General features: G+C 47.4%; 1 protein-coding gene and 1 long non-coding RNA gene across 2 annotated transcripts in view; one reads left to right on the top strand and one right to left on the bottom strand.

The window, feature by feature from the left end:
- The window catches only part of TRAPPC9 (trafficking protein particle complex 9), a 529205-nt gene that overhangs the window by 314271 nt on the left and 195113 nt on the right, over positions 1-19821 (top strand). Inside the window, exon 18 of the mRNA XM_029923171.1 lies at positions 16401-16543. Within this exon, the coding sequence (XP_029779031.1) occupies positions 16401-16543 (143 nt within the window). The remainder of the gene's footprint in view (positions 1-16400; positions 16544-19821) is intronic.
- On the bottom strand, positions 13708-16884 carry LOC115278687. Its single transcript, XR_003903034.1, has 3 exons — positions 16796-16884; positions 14537-14610; positions 13708-14161 (listed from the first exon to the last, which is right to left on the bottom strand). It is a non-coding gene; the product is annotated as an uncharacterized LOC115278687 (long non-coding RNA).

Genomic DNA, 19821 nt, shown 5'->3' with positions numbered 1-19821 from the left:
GCCCACCCGGAGAGGCCAGGTAGGAGGTCCGGCCTCACCGCGGCCAGGTGGGCTCGCCCTGCGCCTCCCACGCGATCCTTGTGCGCGTGCTGTCACAGCCATGCTCTGTGACCTCTGTTGTCACCTGCGGGGCAGGCTGGCAGGGCCGTGGAGGAGACAGGGAGGGGCGGGCCCTGGGCATCTCTTCTTTCCTGCATCTCACCAGGAGGTGGTTCTCAGTGTGTGGTCTCCAGACCTGCCACTCAGCATCCTGGAATCCCCCCCAGCAATGCACATTCTCAGGCCCTATGTGACCTGCAAATCAGAACACCGGCATGGGGCTCAGCAGCCTGCGGGGGCCAGCTCTGTAGGCGGGCCTAATGCAGGCTCTCAGGCAGAAGGGGTGCTGGTGGGCCACCCTGCCAATGTCCTGGGCCTCGGGTGGCGGGGCTGCAGACTTGTTGTGTCTGGCTGTGGGCCCCTGGCCTGCCTCCCCCCACCCCACGGGTCGTACCATTCCCTGTGTGAGCTTGGGCGTCGACAGGGTGAGTGGCTCTCGTGGGCCAGTCCTTCATGTGGGAACACAGGGACGGAGAATGAGGGCTCTCCGCAGAGGTGTGGCCGAGGACATGCGTCACTGGGAAATGGGGCCAAGTTCTTCTCTGAAAGGTGGTGAGGCTTAAACCACACGATGGATAAACAAATCAGAATGGGTGTTTTGCAGTAGATGGTCACAAAAAGGCAGTGTCCTATTGGCCACAATGAGATGTTCTGCAGGAAGGCAGAAACAGGGGAGCTGTCTGTAGACTAGCGGAAGGGACCCCACTCCCGGAGGTCCCTGTCACTGCCGCTCGCAGGAACACCTCTCTCTGTCTCTGTGCCCAGCTTTCCCCCCGGGGGATCTGTGTGCATCCACCCAAGAGATAGAACAGAGGCTCTAGGCGGTGAGCTGGATGGTATTCCCTAAAGCAGTTACTATCTAAGTGGATTCCCACTGCGGGGAGAAAGGACTAAGATCCTGAGAGAGGTAGGTGCTCACCAGGGCCATTGACTTGAAGGGTATAGATGTGCCATTATGGGCAAGCTGCCTGGAAGAGCCACCGAACCCCGAGAAGAGCAGCAGAGATGTGTTCGGTCAAAGGCAGCCTGGCTCCGGGGAGGGCAAGACCGATCCGACGGGAGGCTTTGGCACAGGCCCTGCTAGCGGCCGGAGCAGCCTCAGCTGGCTCCGGCAGAAGGCCCTTTTCCAGCAGGCCACTGCTCTCAGCCGGGTCAGAGCGCGGGAGGGGGGCCATCGCAGGAGAGAGAGCACAGGCCTGGCTGTCCCAGTCCAGCCGAGCCCCCGGCGCCCCTGTGGTGAGTCCATGAAGCCTGGCTGAGCCCCCAGTTCTCAGCTGAGAAAGGCCGTGGGGGCGCTGGGAACCTGCTTCCGGGAGCACGCCGCACCATCCCCAGAGCATGTATGTGCTCTGTCCAGTGGCCACATCGTTGACCATTTCCTATTGATTCCTAAAGTCCAGGCTCTAGAGTCCTTGATTAAGTCATGCTTTCTTTAGTGTTTTATTTTGAAAAAATTTTAACCACGAAGTTGAAAGGACAGTGCAATGAGCAACCGTCCTCTCCACCTTCCTTCTTTGGGGGAAGGGGGACATGCCTTTGGAAGTAAATGGAAGACTTGATGCTGCTTCCTCCTTCCTTCATTGTCACTTGGCCCCTAAGAGCAGTGACCGCTTCCTAAATCTGCTTGGCGCCGCTGTCACGCCCATGGCCTCCAGTGTGGGCATAGTGACCTCATCCAGAACGTGTTCCATGTTTACCCAGTTACGGTTCATTGGCAACCTTCTTTCCACATGGATAAAGGATGCATACTTTGGTTTACAGCCCCTGCTTCGTCCAGTGTGGCTTGTTCTAATACGTTCTCTCTGTTTCGCTTCCCTGACAAAAAGTTGGGGTAGATTCTACTGCTGTCTTGGGGCTTTCTCTGTACATGACCACTTTAGGAAAGGTTTAGGATCCTCTCTGTAGGGGCTGGTGTGATAGGAAGCCTTGATCTTGGTCAGGTCAGTTGTTCTTCTCTGGATCTTGGGTTCCCCAGGTGAAAAACAAAGTTGCTGACTTGATCCATCCATCCTTCCTTCCTTCCTTCTTTCCTTCCTTCCTTCCTTCCTCTCCCCCCCTCTCCCTTTCTCTTTCCTTTTTTATGTTTTATTTTATTTTTTTGGAGAAAGAGAGGGAGGGAGGAAGGGAGGGCAGAGAAAGACAGAGACACAGAATCTGAAGCAGACTCCAGGCTCTGAGCGTCAGCACAGAGCCCGATGCGGGACTCAAACCCACGAACCATGAGATCATGACCTGAGTTGAAGTCAGACACTTAACAGGCTGAGCCACCCAGATGCCCCCATCTTAATTATTTCTAAGCCCCTCTTTTAATTCTAACTTTTTGTAGCTAACATCACTGAATTGTTGCTGTCAGGAGGGAGGGCTGGAGGGGCCACTGAGGTCCGCTTTGCCGTGCGGTGTGGCCCCTACAGCTGCTCGCTGTGTGGACGTCTGTCCTGAGTGCTTATCGTTCTCAAGGACTCCAGTGATTGGACATTTCACGATATATACAAGTTTGTTTTCTTTTCGCTGGGTAGGGTGCATCCATTGTGTTGACCCTTGTGTCCCTTTTTCGGGCCCCCCAGGGGTGGAAACTGGGAGATTCCCAGTATGTTGGAAGTGGAGGTGGCTCAGGGAATCCCTGTGGCTGAGGCCTTATTTTCTTCCGCTGTTGGGATGCTCATCCTTGGAGATCATACGGTCCACCATGCAGTTGTAGCCAAACCCATACCTGGAAACCAGCTTGGCAAGCTCTCCGCTGCAGCTCTAGCATCAAAGGTTCGTAAATGTGAGTGGATGCCTTTAGTACAGGCTCAGGAGTCACGGGCCGCCCTCGAGCCGCGATGCCGTCACGGGGGTCCTTCGGTGCCTGCCTCACCGCCTTGTTGTTGCCGTCAGCCGTGGCCGCCTCTGGACTGGAGGTCATACACGTGACCCGCACGCTTGGCATGGGGACAAAGAAGGCCTTGCCAGTGTGAACCCCTTTAGCTCAGGGATGACCTCGCCACCTGATCACTGACTGTGGTGGTGTCGGTGATGCAGGCATGATGTTCTGAGCAAGGCCATCGAGTGATGCTTTGTCAAATGGGTCACCGTGTCTTCTGGGAAGCAGTGCCGCTTTCTGCTGCGCCTCTGCTGGGGACCTTCCATGTGCACAGACATCCTTATGCCACATCTTTGGTCAAGACATTGAAGTAAAAATTAGGGAAGAAGTCAGGTGTACTCTCTGGTTTAAGGACTGGAATGTAAGGTTTGGATTTATATAGAGCTGGCATTTGTAACTGTTTAGCTATAGGGAACATTAGATCATTCTGTTTAAAAAAGTGGATAGTATGATGTGGTTTACATATACAACAGAGTATACACGGCAGTGAGGAAGAATGAAGTCTGGCCATTCGCGGCAACCTGGCTGGACCTCGAGGGAGTCCTGCTAAGCGAACTAAGTCAGGCGGAGAAGGACAGATACCGTATGTTTGCACCCATGGGTCTAGCAGGAGAGACCTGGCAGGGGACCATGGGGAGGGGAAGGGGGACAACGTTAGGGAGCGGGAGGGAGGCAAACCATGAGAGACTCTTGAATACAGAGAACAAACTGAGGGCTGAAGGGGGAGGGGGAAAGGGGAAGGGGGTGACGGGCATGGAGGAGGGCACTCGTGGGGAAGAGCACGGGGTGTTATATGGAAGCCAACTTGGCAATAACCTATTAAAAAAGTGGGTAATAATTATGTTTTCTTTTGTTTTGTGTTTTAAACCTCATTCAGGGAAGCATTTGCTGTGCTGAGAAATCCTCCCAGTGCGTGCCTGGTTTACTTACAGCTCCCCCAGCTAGGGATCTGGCTACTTAAACCTCATGAACAAAAGAAGTATCCTTCCTTCTCTGTGAATTAAGCTTTTCTGATTCCTGTACCTCTCTTGAGTAAAGCCAAAATTGCATCCCAGCCATCTGAGTAAATGAAGTCTACGTTTCCAGCCTTGCTTAACACATCACGTGGCCCTGTGCCTATTAGAGCGGCAGCCTGCAGTGAAAGTGGGGGACCGTGATCCCTCTCTCCAAGACTAGAATGCTATTAGGGACTTAATGAAGGTGCCGCAGTGTGAGGGGGGTGCTGGCTAATGAGATCAAAGGCCCGACTTGTCGCAGAGGTAGTGCTGGATGGGATTGCACAGTGCATTCGCTTTAGGGCCAGGATTCCAGGGTGTGGCTTAGAGCTCTTTTTCTCCTTCCACGCGGACCCACTCAGCTTTCTAGGAGTACCGGGTGCCAGAGTGAAATGCTGAAATGCGGTGAGTCCGGTCTCTGGACCCACAGTCGAGGTGGGAGCTGGCCAATTCTGAAGCACCGAGTTGTGTCCTATGGAGGGGGCGCAGGGTACTGCTTGCCTCCGAGGGGGAGGGTGCCTGTCCCCTGGCTCTGGAGGTGGAAACCGGGACATGAGTCTGACAGAGGGAGCAGTTGCTGGCACGTGTTTCCTACCATGATGGCTTTGTGCACCTCCCTCTCTTCCTTCTCAGTGTTTCAGCCTGACCCTGCCCAGGGCCCTTGTCGTGCCCGATGCTGGGGGTTTTTGAATGAGGCTGGCTGCCTCTCTTGAGTCTGTGGCTGTGGGTTCTGCTGCATTCTTCGTTTTGGAAGTCTGCTCACCTGGCAGTGTGCGTGAGCCAGGGTCACGCGTCCATGCACTCGCATCCTGTGTGTGTTGGTTACTCACTGGAGATGTTCTCCATGTGGTCTGCTGGACACCCAGTCGTGAAGAAGCCCTAGCCAGCAGGAAACAGGAATTCATACCACGGTGAGATAACAGACCTTCGAGACTAATGGTAATTGAGAACAATCGACAACACCTAACGTTGACAAGGAGGTGGAACTCTTTTATGTTGTTAGTGGGAGTATAAAATGGCCAACCTCATTTGGAAAACTGCAGTCTTCTTAAATATACAGATGCCATAAGGACCCAACAAGTTCACTCCTAAGTATTTATCCATGAGAAATAAAAGCATATATCCACGAAAAAACTTGCTCGAGAATTTTTTTCTATAGCAGTTTGATTTTTATTTTCCGCAAATCGGGAACACCTCCAATGCCTGTTGGTTGGTGAGTGGATAAACAGATAGTGGTAGATTTGTACAATGGCACACTAGTGAGCAATACCTAGTGACAAAATCACTACATGTCTGTAGCTGTCATGGTCCGTGTCTGTGCACACACAATGTGGGTGAGTCTTGAAGACATGTTGCTTTGTTAGGCTGATGGGGCCTGGGGCATACAGTTATCAAAATTTGATGAACTGTGTACTTGACTGTATGCTTTTACTGTATGTGGAGTGTACCTCACACCAAAAAGGAAATCCTAACAAATATCGAACTCCAGTCAGTAGATTTGCTTCTTGTAATAGTAGTACTGGCGATTATGATGCTGCTTTCTGTATATTCTGCGTATGAACAATCAAGTCAGCATGTTGAGGGTGATTGACCTCATTTCTCCCGATGAGAGAAGGCTGTTACGGATGTGCACAGGGGGGATTCTAGTGAGTCTTACGATGCAAGTTTGGAAGCTGAGTTTTCACTATGAACTCCCAGTTTGTGGGATATTTCCATATCGTTGCAAGTGTCTGTATAAAAGTAGATACAGAAATAGGGCTCCGTATGTATAAACACACATATACAGGCGAAGGCAGGGGCGCTCGCCAGGCCCGCTCATGGGGGAGCCTGGCAGCAAGAACATCTTAGTAGCAATGAGCACATTTAGTACCTTTTTCTTCTTCCCATTCCCCACAAAAAAGACCCTCTGTCTTCAGAGAAATGGTTGATTTCCAGGGCAGGGAAAACAGAAGATGATCCTGGAACATCCTGTTGTTCCGTAAAGTAAGGAATTGTTTAAAGATTGATGAGGGCACGTCAAAGGACCCAGCGGCCAGTCCAGCCAGATGCCAGATCTGGGCCCATCTGCGCATCAGCATGAGTAATGATGGTAACAGATTATAACCCATTGAATAAAACAAGAAGCCGTTAATCCGTGTGGATATGAACTAAGTAACCGGGGAAGAAAAAGGTCTGATAAGTCGATTGGCATCTAATAAATGTGAAGCGAGGATGTTACAAGACCGTCAGCGGATGCTACAGTAGTGGGTGAAAATTTAATGAGGAATACGGTATTGACCAATCCTCAAAGCACCTGCACACAAATTACTTATTGATTCCTGGGGGAAGACCAGGAACTAAACAGAGGACAGACCTTGCAGACATTATCTTTAGCATATTTCTCTATGTGTATGTATGAAAGAGAGACTGACAGAGAATTATAAAACAGTGGGATAAGATGTGAACCATTTTTGAATTAGGTAATAGGGAGGTATTTTGTACTTTGAACTTTCCTGTCAATTTGAGATAATATTGAAGTTAAAAGTTTAAAAGATAAACTTGAAGGAGTAGAAAAAAACCCAAATTTTATGACTTTGGAGAGTGGAGGGTATTACCAACCATGATTCAGGAACCATGAAAAAAGGTGCAAGGGATAGAAAAGGTCGATGCATTAACTAGAAGAATACTAATCATTTCTGCAGGGCAAATGAACAGCGTCCAGCTGTGAAAAATGTTTGCAATTTCTATCACAAGCAAGGAGTAATTTCCTTAATTTATAAAACCTTTAAATCTGGATGAAAAAAGACCGATAGGTCAATTAAAATTTTTTTTAATTTAAAAAGATCAAATGATAAGAAATAAACGTCTCAAATAAAGATGTGAAAGTGGCTCCTTTTCTTGGTACCAAAATCCGATTATTGACTTGGTCTTTTCACAGTCCCAGGCACACCTGCCTCCATGTGACCCTAGGGCCCCACCCCTTCTCAGCCCCTGGGGGACCATGTGCCTCTTGAGTATGAGCCATTTGGATGGCTGATATTGCACAAACCCATTCCTACATTATTATGGATGTACCATTTAATTTGTAGTCACTCAGCATCTTTAAGGCATAATTAACACCGAAGAAAGACTGGCTGAAAGCACTAATTAACTGGAAAGTTATGGTATGGCTTCCATTTGTACGTTTTTCTGACCTTAAGTAAACTGTAGGGCTGGTCTCTGGAGAATGAGCCCCAGCTGGGACCTCTGGTCCTGAATGTTTGACTTATTAAGTGGATCATATCACAGCTATTAATCTTATGCCCTCTCACAGAAGTAGAGCAGAAGGAAGTCTGTGGTGACAGGTCCAATTAGGGTCTTAAAATTTAGAGATCTGTATCTTATACATAGAAATTAGTTAGGATACTGTATAAAGGTGAGGGTTTCTCTCTGGCAAGAGCCTTAGTTAGATTAGAATCATGAAAGAGGAGATTCGTAATACAGAGTAAACAACAATAGTTCGCTTAGGAACTGGTAAGAACCGTAGGTGATGTCTGGCACAACTCTGATTTTACAGATGAGGATATGGGGACCTGGAGAAGGGACGTGACTTCACCAAGATTATGTGATGTTGTAATTGTAGTGAATCATAGCTTCTCTTTATGATTTTTACTGTAGATCCGGGAATCCTGGTTCCAGCACCTTTGCTCTCAGACCTGAGCGGTCCCACATCCTTGTGGCCTACCTGTTACTTGGAATCTTTTGTTACAATGTTTGCAAGTGATTATGTGCCTGTTAATGGTCAGGATCAATTTCTGAAACCCGCTGTGAGTGTGAATTGCTTTCTGTAAAATTCAGTCGCATTAACGGAACAGTTGGATGAGTTTTGGCAAAAGTATATCCCCTGTCACCGTCCCTGCCACCGCCACCTCCGTGATGTGTTCATGAGGTCATTCTCGTGACCCCAAAGTTTCCGTGATCCCGTTACAATCAATCCTCTCTTGTCCCCAGCCCCAGGCAGCTACTGATCTGCTTTTCGTCACTAAAGACTCATTTTTCTCCGCATCTCATGTATCGGCCAGCATAGAGTGTAGCCTGCTGCCTTTTTCACTCAGAATAATGTTTTTGGGATTCTTCCACCTGTGTGTGTCAGTGGTTTGTTCCAGTCACGTGCTGAGTAGGGGTCCGTTTTATGGACATACTATGATGAATCTAGATTAATACCAGTAATACTGTGATTAATCTCTTCCTGGACATTGGGGTTATTTCCAGTTTGAGATTATTATAAATAAAACTTCCATAGATATTTACATATATATCTTTGAGTGAATATGTGTTTTTATTTCTCCTGGTAGGAGTTTTATTGAACAACATGCTAATTCTTCATGTTTAGAAGGAATTCTGACTAATTGTTTCCTAAGTGATCGTGCTATTTTATATTATTACCAGCAATTTCTGAGAGTTCTGGTAGATTCCTTAGGGTTTTGTTTTTATAGGACGGTGTTGTCTGTGAGCAGACGGTTTTACTTTATCCTTTCCAACAGGTATGTCTCTAATTTCATCTTTCTTACCTTACTGGACTTACTGGGGTCTCACTAGCAGTGTTGATAGGAGCGACGGCACTATGTCCTTGCCTGAATCCAGGTTAAAATTTGCTTATCGTGGAGTGTGGCTTTAAAACTGCAAAAAGTTTTTCATGGGAAACTTTATAGATGGAAGGTCTTCCTTTCTATGCCTAGTTTGTGGAGATTTTGAAAACAAAACCATAAGTGGGTTTTGCGTTTTGTCAGCTGTGTTTTCTGTTGTTACCAAAATGATCATGTGGCATTCTCTTAATATGGTGGTGACATTAACCGATTTTTTTCTGAAAATTTCATTTATTTTTGAGAGACAGAGAGAGATGGCGTGAGCAGGGGAGGGTCAGAGAGAGAGGGAAGCCCAGAATCCGAAGCAGGCTCCAGGCTCTGAGCTAGCTGCCAGCACAGGGCCCGACCTGGGGCTCAAACCCACAAACCGCAAGATCAAGACCTGAGCCGAAGCTGGACGCTCAACTGACTGAGCCACCCAGGCGCCTCCAGTAACCAATTTTCTGATGTTACTACCAACCTTGCATTGTTGAGATAAACTGACGTGGTCAGGATCTATTTCCCACCTTACCTATTACTGAATTCGGGATTTTCACATCCTATTTAAAAAGCTAAATCCATAAGTTAGTTAATATAGAGTGTAGTAATGGTTTCAGGAATAGAATTTAGTGATTCATCACATATATAACACCCAGTGCTCATCCCAACAAGTGCCCTCCTTAATGCCCATCACTCATTTAGCCCATCAACACCTTGCCTGCAACCCTCATTTTGTTCCCTGTATTTAAGAGTCTCTTACGCTTTATCTTCCTCTGTCTTTATCTTCATTTTGCTCCCTTCCCTATGTTCATCTGTTTTGTTTTGTAAATTCCACGTCTGAGGGCAGTCATACGGCATTTGTCTTGCTCTGACTTGTTTTGGTCAGTGTAACACACGCAGTTCCACCCACAGTGTTGCCAATGGCAGGGTTTCATTCTTGTTGAGGCCAAGTAGCATTCCAGAACGAACATGCTCACTCTGTCTGTCTGTCTGTCTGTCTGTCTGTCTCTCTCTCTCTCTCTCTCTCTCTCACACACACACACACACACACACACACACACACACACCCACACACACCCCTGACCTCCTCTTTATCCATTCATCAGTCAGTGGACATTTTCCCATACTTTGGCTATTGCCAACAGTCCTGCCATAAACACTGGGATGCGCATACCCTTTCGAATCAGCATTTTTGTATCCTTTGGATAAATACCTAGTAGTGCAATTGCTGGGTTGTAGGCTAGTTCTGTTTTATTTTCTGAGGAGCCTCCACACTGTGTGCCAGAGCGGCCGCACCCGTCTGCATTCCCACCAGCAGCGCAGAAGAGATCTCTTTCTCCACATCCTCGCCAATACCTGTTGTTGCCTGAGTTGTTAATGGCAGCCACTCTGACAGGTGTGAGGCAGAATCTCCTTGCGGTTTTGATTTGTATTTTCCTGATGATGAGTGATGTTGAGCATTGTTTCATATGTCTGTCAGCCATCTGGATGTCTTCTTTGGAAACGTGTCTATTCATGTCTTTTGCCCATTTCTTCACTGGATGATTTGCTTTTTGAGGTGTTGAGTTTGACAAGTTCTTCATAGACTTTGGATACTAACCCTTTATCTGCTATGTCATTTGCAGACATCTTCTTCCATTCTGTCAGTTGCCATTTAGTTTTGTAATTGTTTCCTTTGCTGTGCAGAAGAGTTTTATCTTGATGAGGTCTGAGTAGTTTATTTTTTGCTTTTGTTTCCTTGCCTCCGGGAACATGTCAAGTAAGAAGTTGGTACAGCCGAGGTCAAAGAGATTGTTGCCTGTTTTCTCCTCTAGGATTTTGATGGTTTCTGTCGTATGTTTATGTCTTTCATCCATATTGAGTTTATTTTTGTGTGTGGTGTAACAAAGTGGTCCGGGTTCATTCTTCTGCAGGTCGCTGTCCCATTTGCTGAAGAAACTGTCTTTTTTTCATTGGATATTCTCTCCTGCTTTGTCAAAGATGAGTTGGCCATATGTTTGTGGGTCCATTTCTGAGTTCTCTATTCTGTTCCATTGATCTGTGTGTCTATTTTTGGGCCAGTACCATACTGTCTTGATGATGACAGCTTGGAATTATGCGGTTTCCAGTTAACATGGGGCTCTTGGGTTTTCTAGTTATTCTTGGTTCTGTTTGGTAATGTGTTTATTTTATTTAAGTTGACTCTATTAGCACTAAGTTGTTTGCACTATTTTATTATTCTTTTAATATGTGTATGGTCTATGCTCACATTCATTTTCATTTTTTATACTGGTGAGTAGTTTTTTCTGTTTCTTTGATAGCCTGACTTAGGGGAATATCACATTTAAAAGTTATTTTCAAGACCTAGATTTTAGTTTAGTCTATTTTTCTCTATTATCCATTTCAATTTAATTATTGGCTAATTACACCTCTCTTGCTGTGACTTTGTTCCTTCTTATCCAACACCTGGCCTTTCATGCATAATAGAATTCTGTATCTCCATGTCTGCTGGGATGCTTGTCTAGAACACACTATAGTTTATCTTAAGATATCTCTAGGCTTGTGTCTTTTACTAGACTTGAGTCCCTATAGGTGGCCTCATGGTGTTCTCCCATTGTCCCTTGTGCACGGTAGACATGTGTTCATGGTCAGCGAATGAGTGCATGGATGGACGAATACCCTCCTGAACAGCTGGCGAAAACGGCAAGAGAGAGGACTGTGCGACCATGTAGCTCTGCGTTTAGATCCTGGACGCGCTGTCTCCTGGGCGTGTGGCTTGGGCCAGTCATCTGACTGCTGTGAGCCTTGTTTCTGGAAACAGCACTTCCCTTGTAGAACTTGTCAGAGAGTTAGGGGCAATATATATAGATCACTTATCATAGTATTTGGTGCCTAGCTCCATCAAAGGTAGCCTTTGGAAGACCTTTTATTTTAGTTCAGGTAGTAAGTTGTATGCCCAGAAGTTTCTTTCCTTTAGTTCCTTGCCCATTGCTGATTTCTGTAACAGCCTTTTTCCAAGTAAGGACTGCACCATGTTCTGAGAAGGAGAAATCTCATAGAGCAGCATGTTGCTTCTCATTACATTTTGATTGAGAAAAAAAGTTTGAGCATCTTGTCTTTTACCTTACCAACTCACTTTCTGTTGTTATTAAGTGTTCTAATTTTATGGGGTTGAGGAGGGTTGTTTTTTTAATGAAGGAAGAAAGACAGTATCAATAATTTCACAAAATATTTAATTTGCTTGATTTTTTTTATAAATTATTTTCCCTGTAATTATATCATTTCCTTGGTTCTTAACAAAGACTCAGCCAGTTCCAGGAAAACAGATCCACAGACTCTTGATTCTTTGTTCGATAGCATTTTACTGTTATCTATCCTGTGTATTTCTTGCTCCATTCCTGGGTGATTTCTACTACATCACATCCTGAAGGTGACTCAAGTTTGCCTTAAAAAAATAAAGTCTGTGTGACATTTGTGTTACTTCACAGGTTTGGGCGTTTCAAGGCTGTTGTTCAGAATGTTGTTTCCCTGAGCGCCATGCCTCCGATGCGAGAAAACTGCCGTGTAGGTGTTGGCTTCGTTTATGAGTTACTTACTGAGCTACGCCTCTACTCAGTATATACTGCGCTCTCCGAGATCAGGGGCCACCCCTCATTCATCTTGCTGGAAGCCCGGGGCCTGGTACTCAGTACCCAGGAAGCAAGAAAAAATAAGTGGAAGAATAGATTGAGCAAACGGAATCTGTTGGATTCAGAGGTTGTTAGAGGAAGGCTTATTGGGATGTGTGGATGGCGGGGAGGGGGGGGGCTCGTTACTTGCTGCTGATGAGGGATTTTTCAAAAGGTGTGAGTGACCGTCTCAAGAAACCGGCAGTCCTCTTAAGATGATAGACCAGTGCTTCAGACTATGGGGAAAGGATTTGCGATTTTGGTGAATCCAAAATGGGATCTTTGAGTATTAAAAAAGATTCTATATTTTGTTGGACCTTTTTAAAGTGAGGAAGCGTAGAAGTCCTCTTGGATAAGGCATGGCTTTATCTGAGCCGTGAAGGACGAGTAACATTCATGAGTAGATGGAGAACCCCAGTGAAAGCATGCCTCCTACTGCAAAAGCTGAAGGGAACCTATGAGCCTGTACGTGAGAAGGACACCTTGAAGAGGGGGAGGAAGCGAGTTTTAAAATGGCGCAGACAGACTTAAACAGACCTGTCTCCAAAGATCATCATAAACGGCCAGTGATCACATGGGAAGATGCTCAGTATCACGAGTCATTAGGAAAATGCAGATCAGAACCAAAAAGAGATTCCAGTTCACACCTGTTAGAAGGGCTATTATGAAATAAACAAACCTGCCAAACGGAAAATAGCAGATGTTGACAAGAATATGGAGAACTTAGAACCTGTGTGCATGACCATGGAAAATAGTATGTTGAGTCCTAAAACAATTCAATATATAGAAATAAATACCCCGAAGAGTCGAAAGCTCTGTCTCGGAACGGGTGTTTGTACACCCACGTTCATGGCAGCATTACTCACTACAGCTGAAAGGCGGAAGAAACCAAGTGTCCAGCAACATACGAATGGATAAAAAAAAGCGTGGCCTCTACATACAATAGAATATTACCCAGCTTTCAGAAGAAAGTTCTAGGGCATCTAGTTGGCTCAGTCGGTTGAATGTCCTACTCTTGATTTCATCTCAGATCACAATCCCAGGGTCATGGGATAGAGTCCCATGTTGGGCCACACTCTGAGTGTGGAACCTGCTTGGGATTCTCTCTCTCTCTCTTTCCCTGCCCCCAGCTTTTTCCTCCTTCCCTCATCTCATATGTACTCTCTCTCTCAAAGAAGAAAAAGTTTTGACACCTGCTACAACATGAATGATGCTTGAAGACATTCAGCTGAGCAAAATGAGACAGTCACAAAAGGACAGAAACTGATTCTTTTTAAGTGAGGTTCCAAGAGTCATCAAGGTCATAGAGACAGAAAGAGCGTGGTGGCCGTCCAGGGCTGGGGGAGGGGAGCAGGGGCTTCGCCCGTAGTGATGGAGTTTCCGTTTCAGAAAATGAAGAGGTTCTGGATATGAATGGACAGCGGTGATGGTTATATAGCCATGTGAATGTACTTAATGCCACAGAACTGTACATTTAAAAGTGGTTAAAATGGTATATTTTATTACATATATCTTGCCATGATACAAAATGGGGGGAAAAATAGAAAATGAAATAGTGTTGACATCTATTTCCGATTTCTTCCCATTTTAAGCCAGGTTGCCTCAGGGTGTCCAGTGGTGGGGTTGCAGAGGGAGAAAGGAACTTGTTGAATGAGTGTCTACCTGTTCTGCTACCGCGTTTTCTCCTCATATCTTCGCTGAAGTGTGAGATAGGCATTCATTGTTGTCCCCGCGTCGTCGTGGAGAAGTGGGCTGGAAACGGTGGGGGGCGTCCGAGCCCGGTGGACCCCGCGCCGCTGCCGCTGCTTACCTGGCCTCCAGGCCCGCACCCTCCTCCTACCGCGCTGCTCATCTGCCTCTGGAGTTTCATTCAGCTGGCCTTCTCACGGCCACATCCTTGTCCCCCTCAGATGCCCTTTCGATGACAACATGCACGTGCAGGTTGTTGATTTTCAAAATCTGGTTCTGGGGTTGCTTGTCCGTTGGAGATAAGAAACAGGTTACAAAAGCTGTCACTAAAGGCTAAACACGGTGTCTGGCCAGGAAGCTTGATTGAAACGGGACTCCTGCACAGAGAGGATGGCAGACCCCGCCTTCCTCCTTTGGGAAGCGTGGCTTCACTGTGCGCTCACCAGGTGAGAGCACCCTTGCGTCCCCACCACGGGCACATGGTGCCGGCGCCGCTCTGGTTGCTCTGGGCCCCGCGTCCTCACCCAGCAGCTCAGGGGCAGCTTTCTCAGACCCCTTCTCGTGTGGACATTCTGGCCCCTCTTCCTGCAGGTCTGCCCCCCTGGGATTCCTGTGACACCAGCCTCCTGTGTCTCTTTGCTTGTGCTTGTGGGGTCCTACCTGCCAAAGCACAGCTTCATCCAAGGTCACGAAGATCTGCTTCTGTTCCTTCTTAGGGCTCGATCAAGCTTTTCCTGTCAAGAACCATACAGTAAATACCTCACTTCTGCCGGCCGCAAATGGTTACTTTCATACAGTTCTTTGTTTTTCTTGCTGTTGTTTTATTTTTTTTATTTTTATTTTTATTTTTTTTATGGTTTTTATTTTTATTATTTTTTTTAACATATGCAATTATTTTCCATCCTTTACAATACAGTAGTTGCAATGACACTCAAAACAGAAAAGCAAAGTAAAAAATCAAAACCCCAACTTCTGTTTCATGTAATTAGACTTATAAGCAATTAGAAGGTTAGGTACCAGCTAGTTAATCACCTAACTTCACAGCGATCTGAAGTGGCAATCGTTATATAGCAGCTCATCTATGATACATTCAAGATACATGATACAACACCTAGGCGGAGCCTCTGAGAGAAGTCTTGCTGTTGTTTTAGAACCTTCTGACTCTGTAGAAACTGCCCTTGGGGCGTACAGAACCAGGCTGCGGGCCGTAGTTTACTGGTGCCGGTGCTGGGGCTTCACTGTGAAGGTTGAGTCATTGGAGTGAGGAGGGGAGCTGGGTTTGAATTTGCTTGTTGCTATAGTTACTGGGGTGCCACAGACTCCAAAATTTCTCTGCCACTGTGGCATGCTGGGGGGCGGGGCAGAGGGAGGGCACCGGGGAGGCGCCAGGAGCTCTTCCCAGAGTGGTCTTCCTCTACCCCAGCCCTTCCCGCCCCGCCAGCGCGTCCGAATACCTGTTCCTTCCCCACTGGTGCTGGTGGGAGGAGCACGTGGGGCCTCTCTGCTGACCTTGTCCTGCCGAGCACCCGGGTCTGATGGACTGGGCTCCCTCAGCCTCCCTGCCCCTCCCCACGCAGCAGCCCCTCTCTGCCCAGTACATGGTGGGCATTGCAGATGAGCGGGTTTCCAGCTCTGATAGCATCGGTACAGGATTCTGGCTGGGGACCACCTCCTGCCCTTCCCCCACTAGAATGGGTATTTATCCCTGCTGTTGTGCCCTTGGCATTGGTTGTCCCTCCTCCAAAAGCTTAGATGTTGCTTCAGAGCCAAGAAGGGTCTGTACGGGGCTGGGGTTTTGGTTTCTTACCTTTTCTTTGGTGGCTGCTGACTCCCTTCCTCCATGTCCGTGCTCTGGAGGGAGGCCATGTCCGCTCCTTCCACCGCGCCCCACCCCCAGTCCTCCGTGTGTGTACCCCGAAAGGGGCCATGCTGAAGAGCCTAGCGTGGGTGGGAACTACCTTCTTGTCTGGGTTCCCTGGGGGTCTTCTCTATTATTAGAGCCCCTACTCAGCCTTCAGCGATTCGTTAACCTTTGGGCTAATTCCTTCCCGCTGGCTTGTGGCATGGCTGGCTCTGTACTTGTTCCTCTTTACCTTCCAGAAGGGCCTTGAACCTCTTTGGCCTTCTGGCTCCACGGTTGCCCTGTGACCTCATCTCTTGATGGGTTCAAGGGAGTGCCGGGAGTTTGTAGCTGGTCGGCCTTGCTGACTTGGCCTGGGAGCCATGCTGTACCTCCCGGACAGAAGTGCCACCTCCTCCCAGCCCCTCGTCCAACTGCTGAAGTGATGCTGACTGAAATGTGTTTCTCCCTCAGAAATGCTCTACGAGCCACAGAATAATTTGGGGGCCTTTCCCATTTGCATATCTGGTCGACAGAGGGCATCACCGGGAAGACGGTGCGGGGGCCAGGTTTCCAAGTCGCCTAGTTGGGGGGATCTTCACTCTTACCTAAGTGAAGCCTGCCTTCTGGAAGGAGGCTCATCAGCTTAGGGACGACTAACCTACCATGTTTACCTCACTTTAGACCCTGGAAGCTATCCTGAACTTCAAGTACTCCGGAGGCCCCGGCCACGTTGAAGGCTATTACAGGAACCTCTCCCTGGGGCTGCACGTGGAAGCCGAGCCGTCCGTGCTCTTCACCCGAGTCACTACTCTGCCGGCGACCAGGTAAGAAGCTCTCTGCTCTGTGGTTGCCTTGTTCTGCAGTCTGACAGCACTGATTTGGAATTCGGACCTTGGGATTCATTTCGGTCCCACCTCTCGTCAGGTCCACACCATTGGGCCAAGTTGCATAGCCTCCCTGGGACTTAGGTGTCTGCAGCGGAAAAGCAGGCATTCTACAGAAGTGCCTTTCGTTGTGGTGGACAGGCTGGACGCCTCGTCACGCAGTGGAATAACGTTAGCAGCGCACGTGCTCACCTGTGGTCGTCATTGTGTGGTCACATTTCCCACTCCTTGCCCTGAGGCTGCTCCTGGCTTCAGTGTGACTCACCCTCCTGCTAGTAGGGGTTCAGCAGATAGCCACCTGTCCTGGGCACTCCTGGAAGAGTCCAGCGTCTCTTTCTGTGTCACGTCTGGCGTCTCAGTGCAACTCTGTGTGCAGAACCAGGCTGTGCAGCATCTGGGCACCTGCCAGTTCATGGCGCTCCCGGCCATCTGGGGCGCTGGGCTGTTTCTGCCCAGCGCGCCCTTCTTGCACAGAGAGTTTTCCTCCACTTCTCCAGGCCTAGTGTCCTTTGAGGGGGAAGAAATCAGACAGTGTGTCTACGTCAAACCCAGAAGTGGCCAGAGGCCCTCAAGGTATTCTTCTGTGGGAGCACGACAACATCTCAGCTAATACAGTGAGGGCGAGCCGGGAGCGGGGAGTGTGGTGGGCGGCATTCTGACCAGCTAGAGACGCTCTTCCCGGATTCCCGCTCCAGCGGCCATGGCCTGTGGGGAGCAGGTGTCGTTCACCACTGAGTACTTCATATTTTCATATCCGCTGGTGCCTTACGTGTTGGGGGAGTTTGCAGTGGGGTGGTAGTATTCTTTTTTTTAAGTTAATTTATTTTGAGAGAGAATACAAGCAGGAGAGGCAGAGAGAGAGAGAGAAAGAGGAGAGAATCCCAAGCAGGCTTCACGCTGTCAGCATTGGAGCCTGATGCAGGGCTGGAACCCATGAACCATGAGATCATGACCTGAGCTGAAATCAAGGGTCAGATGCTTAACTGACTGAGCCCCCCAGGCGCCCCTGGAATTACTTATTCCTGATGGAGTGAAGGTGGCAGTGACGACAGGCACCTGTGTGGCCTTGAACTGGGGAAAGAACGTCACAGGCAGCAGTCCCCTCCCCTCTACCAGTGAGTTCTGTGTTCCACAGGGTGAAATAGAGGGATGTTGTTGCCCACATTGATGTTGATAGAAAACTTCCTGTAAAGTGATACAGCCCCAAATAATAAGTGTAGTTTTGGTTTGTAAGAAAGACCATTTTTCTTCCCAGCCACTGGAGAATGGCGCCCCGAGAATTAATGGCTTAGCTTGGGCTTTTTAGCATCGCATTTCATCATCTGTCACTTTTTCAGTCCGCAGAGTAATAGTCTTTCTTGCCAAGGCTTGCCTCTGTTTTGCATTTGTTGTCTAAGGCATCAAAGTGGCTGCCCCCTGGGAGGCTGTGGCCAGGGCTGCCGCCAGACGCTGTGAGTATTTCAGGCCCTTCCTGTGCATTCGGGCTGCTCCGTGGTGCACCTGCTGAGTTTCTTTCTCATCCTCCCAGCGCCTGCTGCCTCTGCTCATATAAATAGTCCTTGGAAACAGCACAGGTTGTCACTGAGTTGGGCTTTCTCCCCACCCCCCCCACCCCTGCCTCTTGATACCTGGCTTCCATGTCATGGCCTCTGCAGCTCTAAATGACAATTTAAGATGACAAAAATGCTGCCATGTGGAAAGGAGCAAACACACATGGAAAAGTCAGTGGTTAGATCACGTGCTGTTTGGCTCCCAGTTACCCCACCATTGACTCTACTCTCTTTCTCGTCAACCTACTTGGTCTTTTTCTTGCTCTTGGGGTCGAGACTGGGTTTCTCCTAACCCTCCTTTTTCATTCCTGCTAAGTCTAATCCCCCCCAGATCCTGTGGGTTGAACCTCTGAGATGTCCCCTGACCCCCTCTGCATTCCACTGCACGTCTTGGTTACCTGTCCTCGAGAGTCTCAGAGTAGTTGCCTGTGTCGTTCCCCTGCCTCCAGCTTTGCTCCTGCATCATCCTGTAAGTGCAGCTTTATTCCCATGTCAGGCTTAAAGACTTCCCCAGCACTTAGGAGATGAAGGTCAGAGTCCCTACTGTGATATTCAGGGTAGTTAAAAATTTGACCCAGACCTTTGCCTTGAGCACCACTTGCCCCCACTTGCTCCACACTTCAAGGAGAAGACACTTTGCTTCTCACCATCACTAGGTATATCAAGACCATTTCCTGCAACGGGCCTTTGCATAGATTTCTTAAACTCTTCTTAAAGTGTCATTCTTTCACTTACCCTTTTGGAAAATGTGTGTTGGCCATTGATGATCTACTGTGTCACCATTTTTGTAAAATCTTCTTGAACGTGACTAGATAGAGTTGATTGGTCCATCTGTGGGCCTTTGTACTTGCAGTAAAGTACTTACCAGACTAAACCTTTCAACAAGCACCTTGATGTTTCATTTATTCTTTAAATAAACACTAGTGTTTCATGTTTTAGTGTGGTAAGAGGTGGGTAGAGCCTGTCCTTTCATTTCATCAGCCTGATAAAAGCTTATCAGGCAGAAATAATATCAAATGGAAACATGGGTCTATATTAAGGAATGTTGAATCCCAGAAATAGAAATAGCAAGTGAATAAACAGAAAAGCTTCTTCCCTTTGCTTTTTAATTTCTTTAAAAGACTATTGACTATATAAAGAAAAGATACGAGCATTTAATTTTCTAGTGCATATCATATGGAGAAGTAAAATATGTAATAAAAAATAGTACAAAGAAATGGAAGGGAGATGGAGGAGAGGAGAATGGCAGTTCTTACATACTACTGTTCTGATAGTGTTTGAAGTTAGAATGTGGTAAGTTAAAGATGCATATTGGAAACCCTTTAGCAACAACTTAAAGTATGGTTAATAAGGCAGAAGAGAGAAAATGAGTTCTCCTAGAATCCTTACAGTCTAACATCAATGTGGTAGACTTAAATCCAATGTACCAAGAATTATATTAAATGTAAATGGACTAAAGACTCTATTTAAAAGTGCAAGTTTTCAGACAAAATTAAAAAAAAAAAAAAGACTAGAAACAACTATATGTTTCCTACCAGAAACTCACAATTATAATTATGTACAGTGTAAAAGTATAAATGTGGGGGGAGAAGATATGCCATGAAGTTGGTGTGGGTATATTAATATCAAACAAGTAGACTTTGAGGAGAAAAGGGCAGGATAATTGTA

Source organism: Suricata suricatta, chromosome 15, assembly GCF_006229205.1.
Source record: "Suricata suricatta isolate VVHF042 chromosome 15, meerkat_22Aug2017_6uvM2_HiC, whole genome shotgun sequence".
Lineage (NCBI taxonomy): Eukaryota > Metazoa > Chordata > Mammalia > Carnivora > Herpestidae > Suricata > Suricata suricatta.
This window is presented reverse-complemented; position numbering and strand designations above follow the sequence as displayed.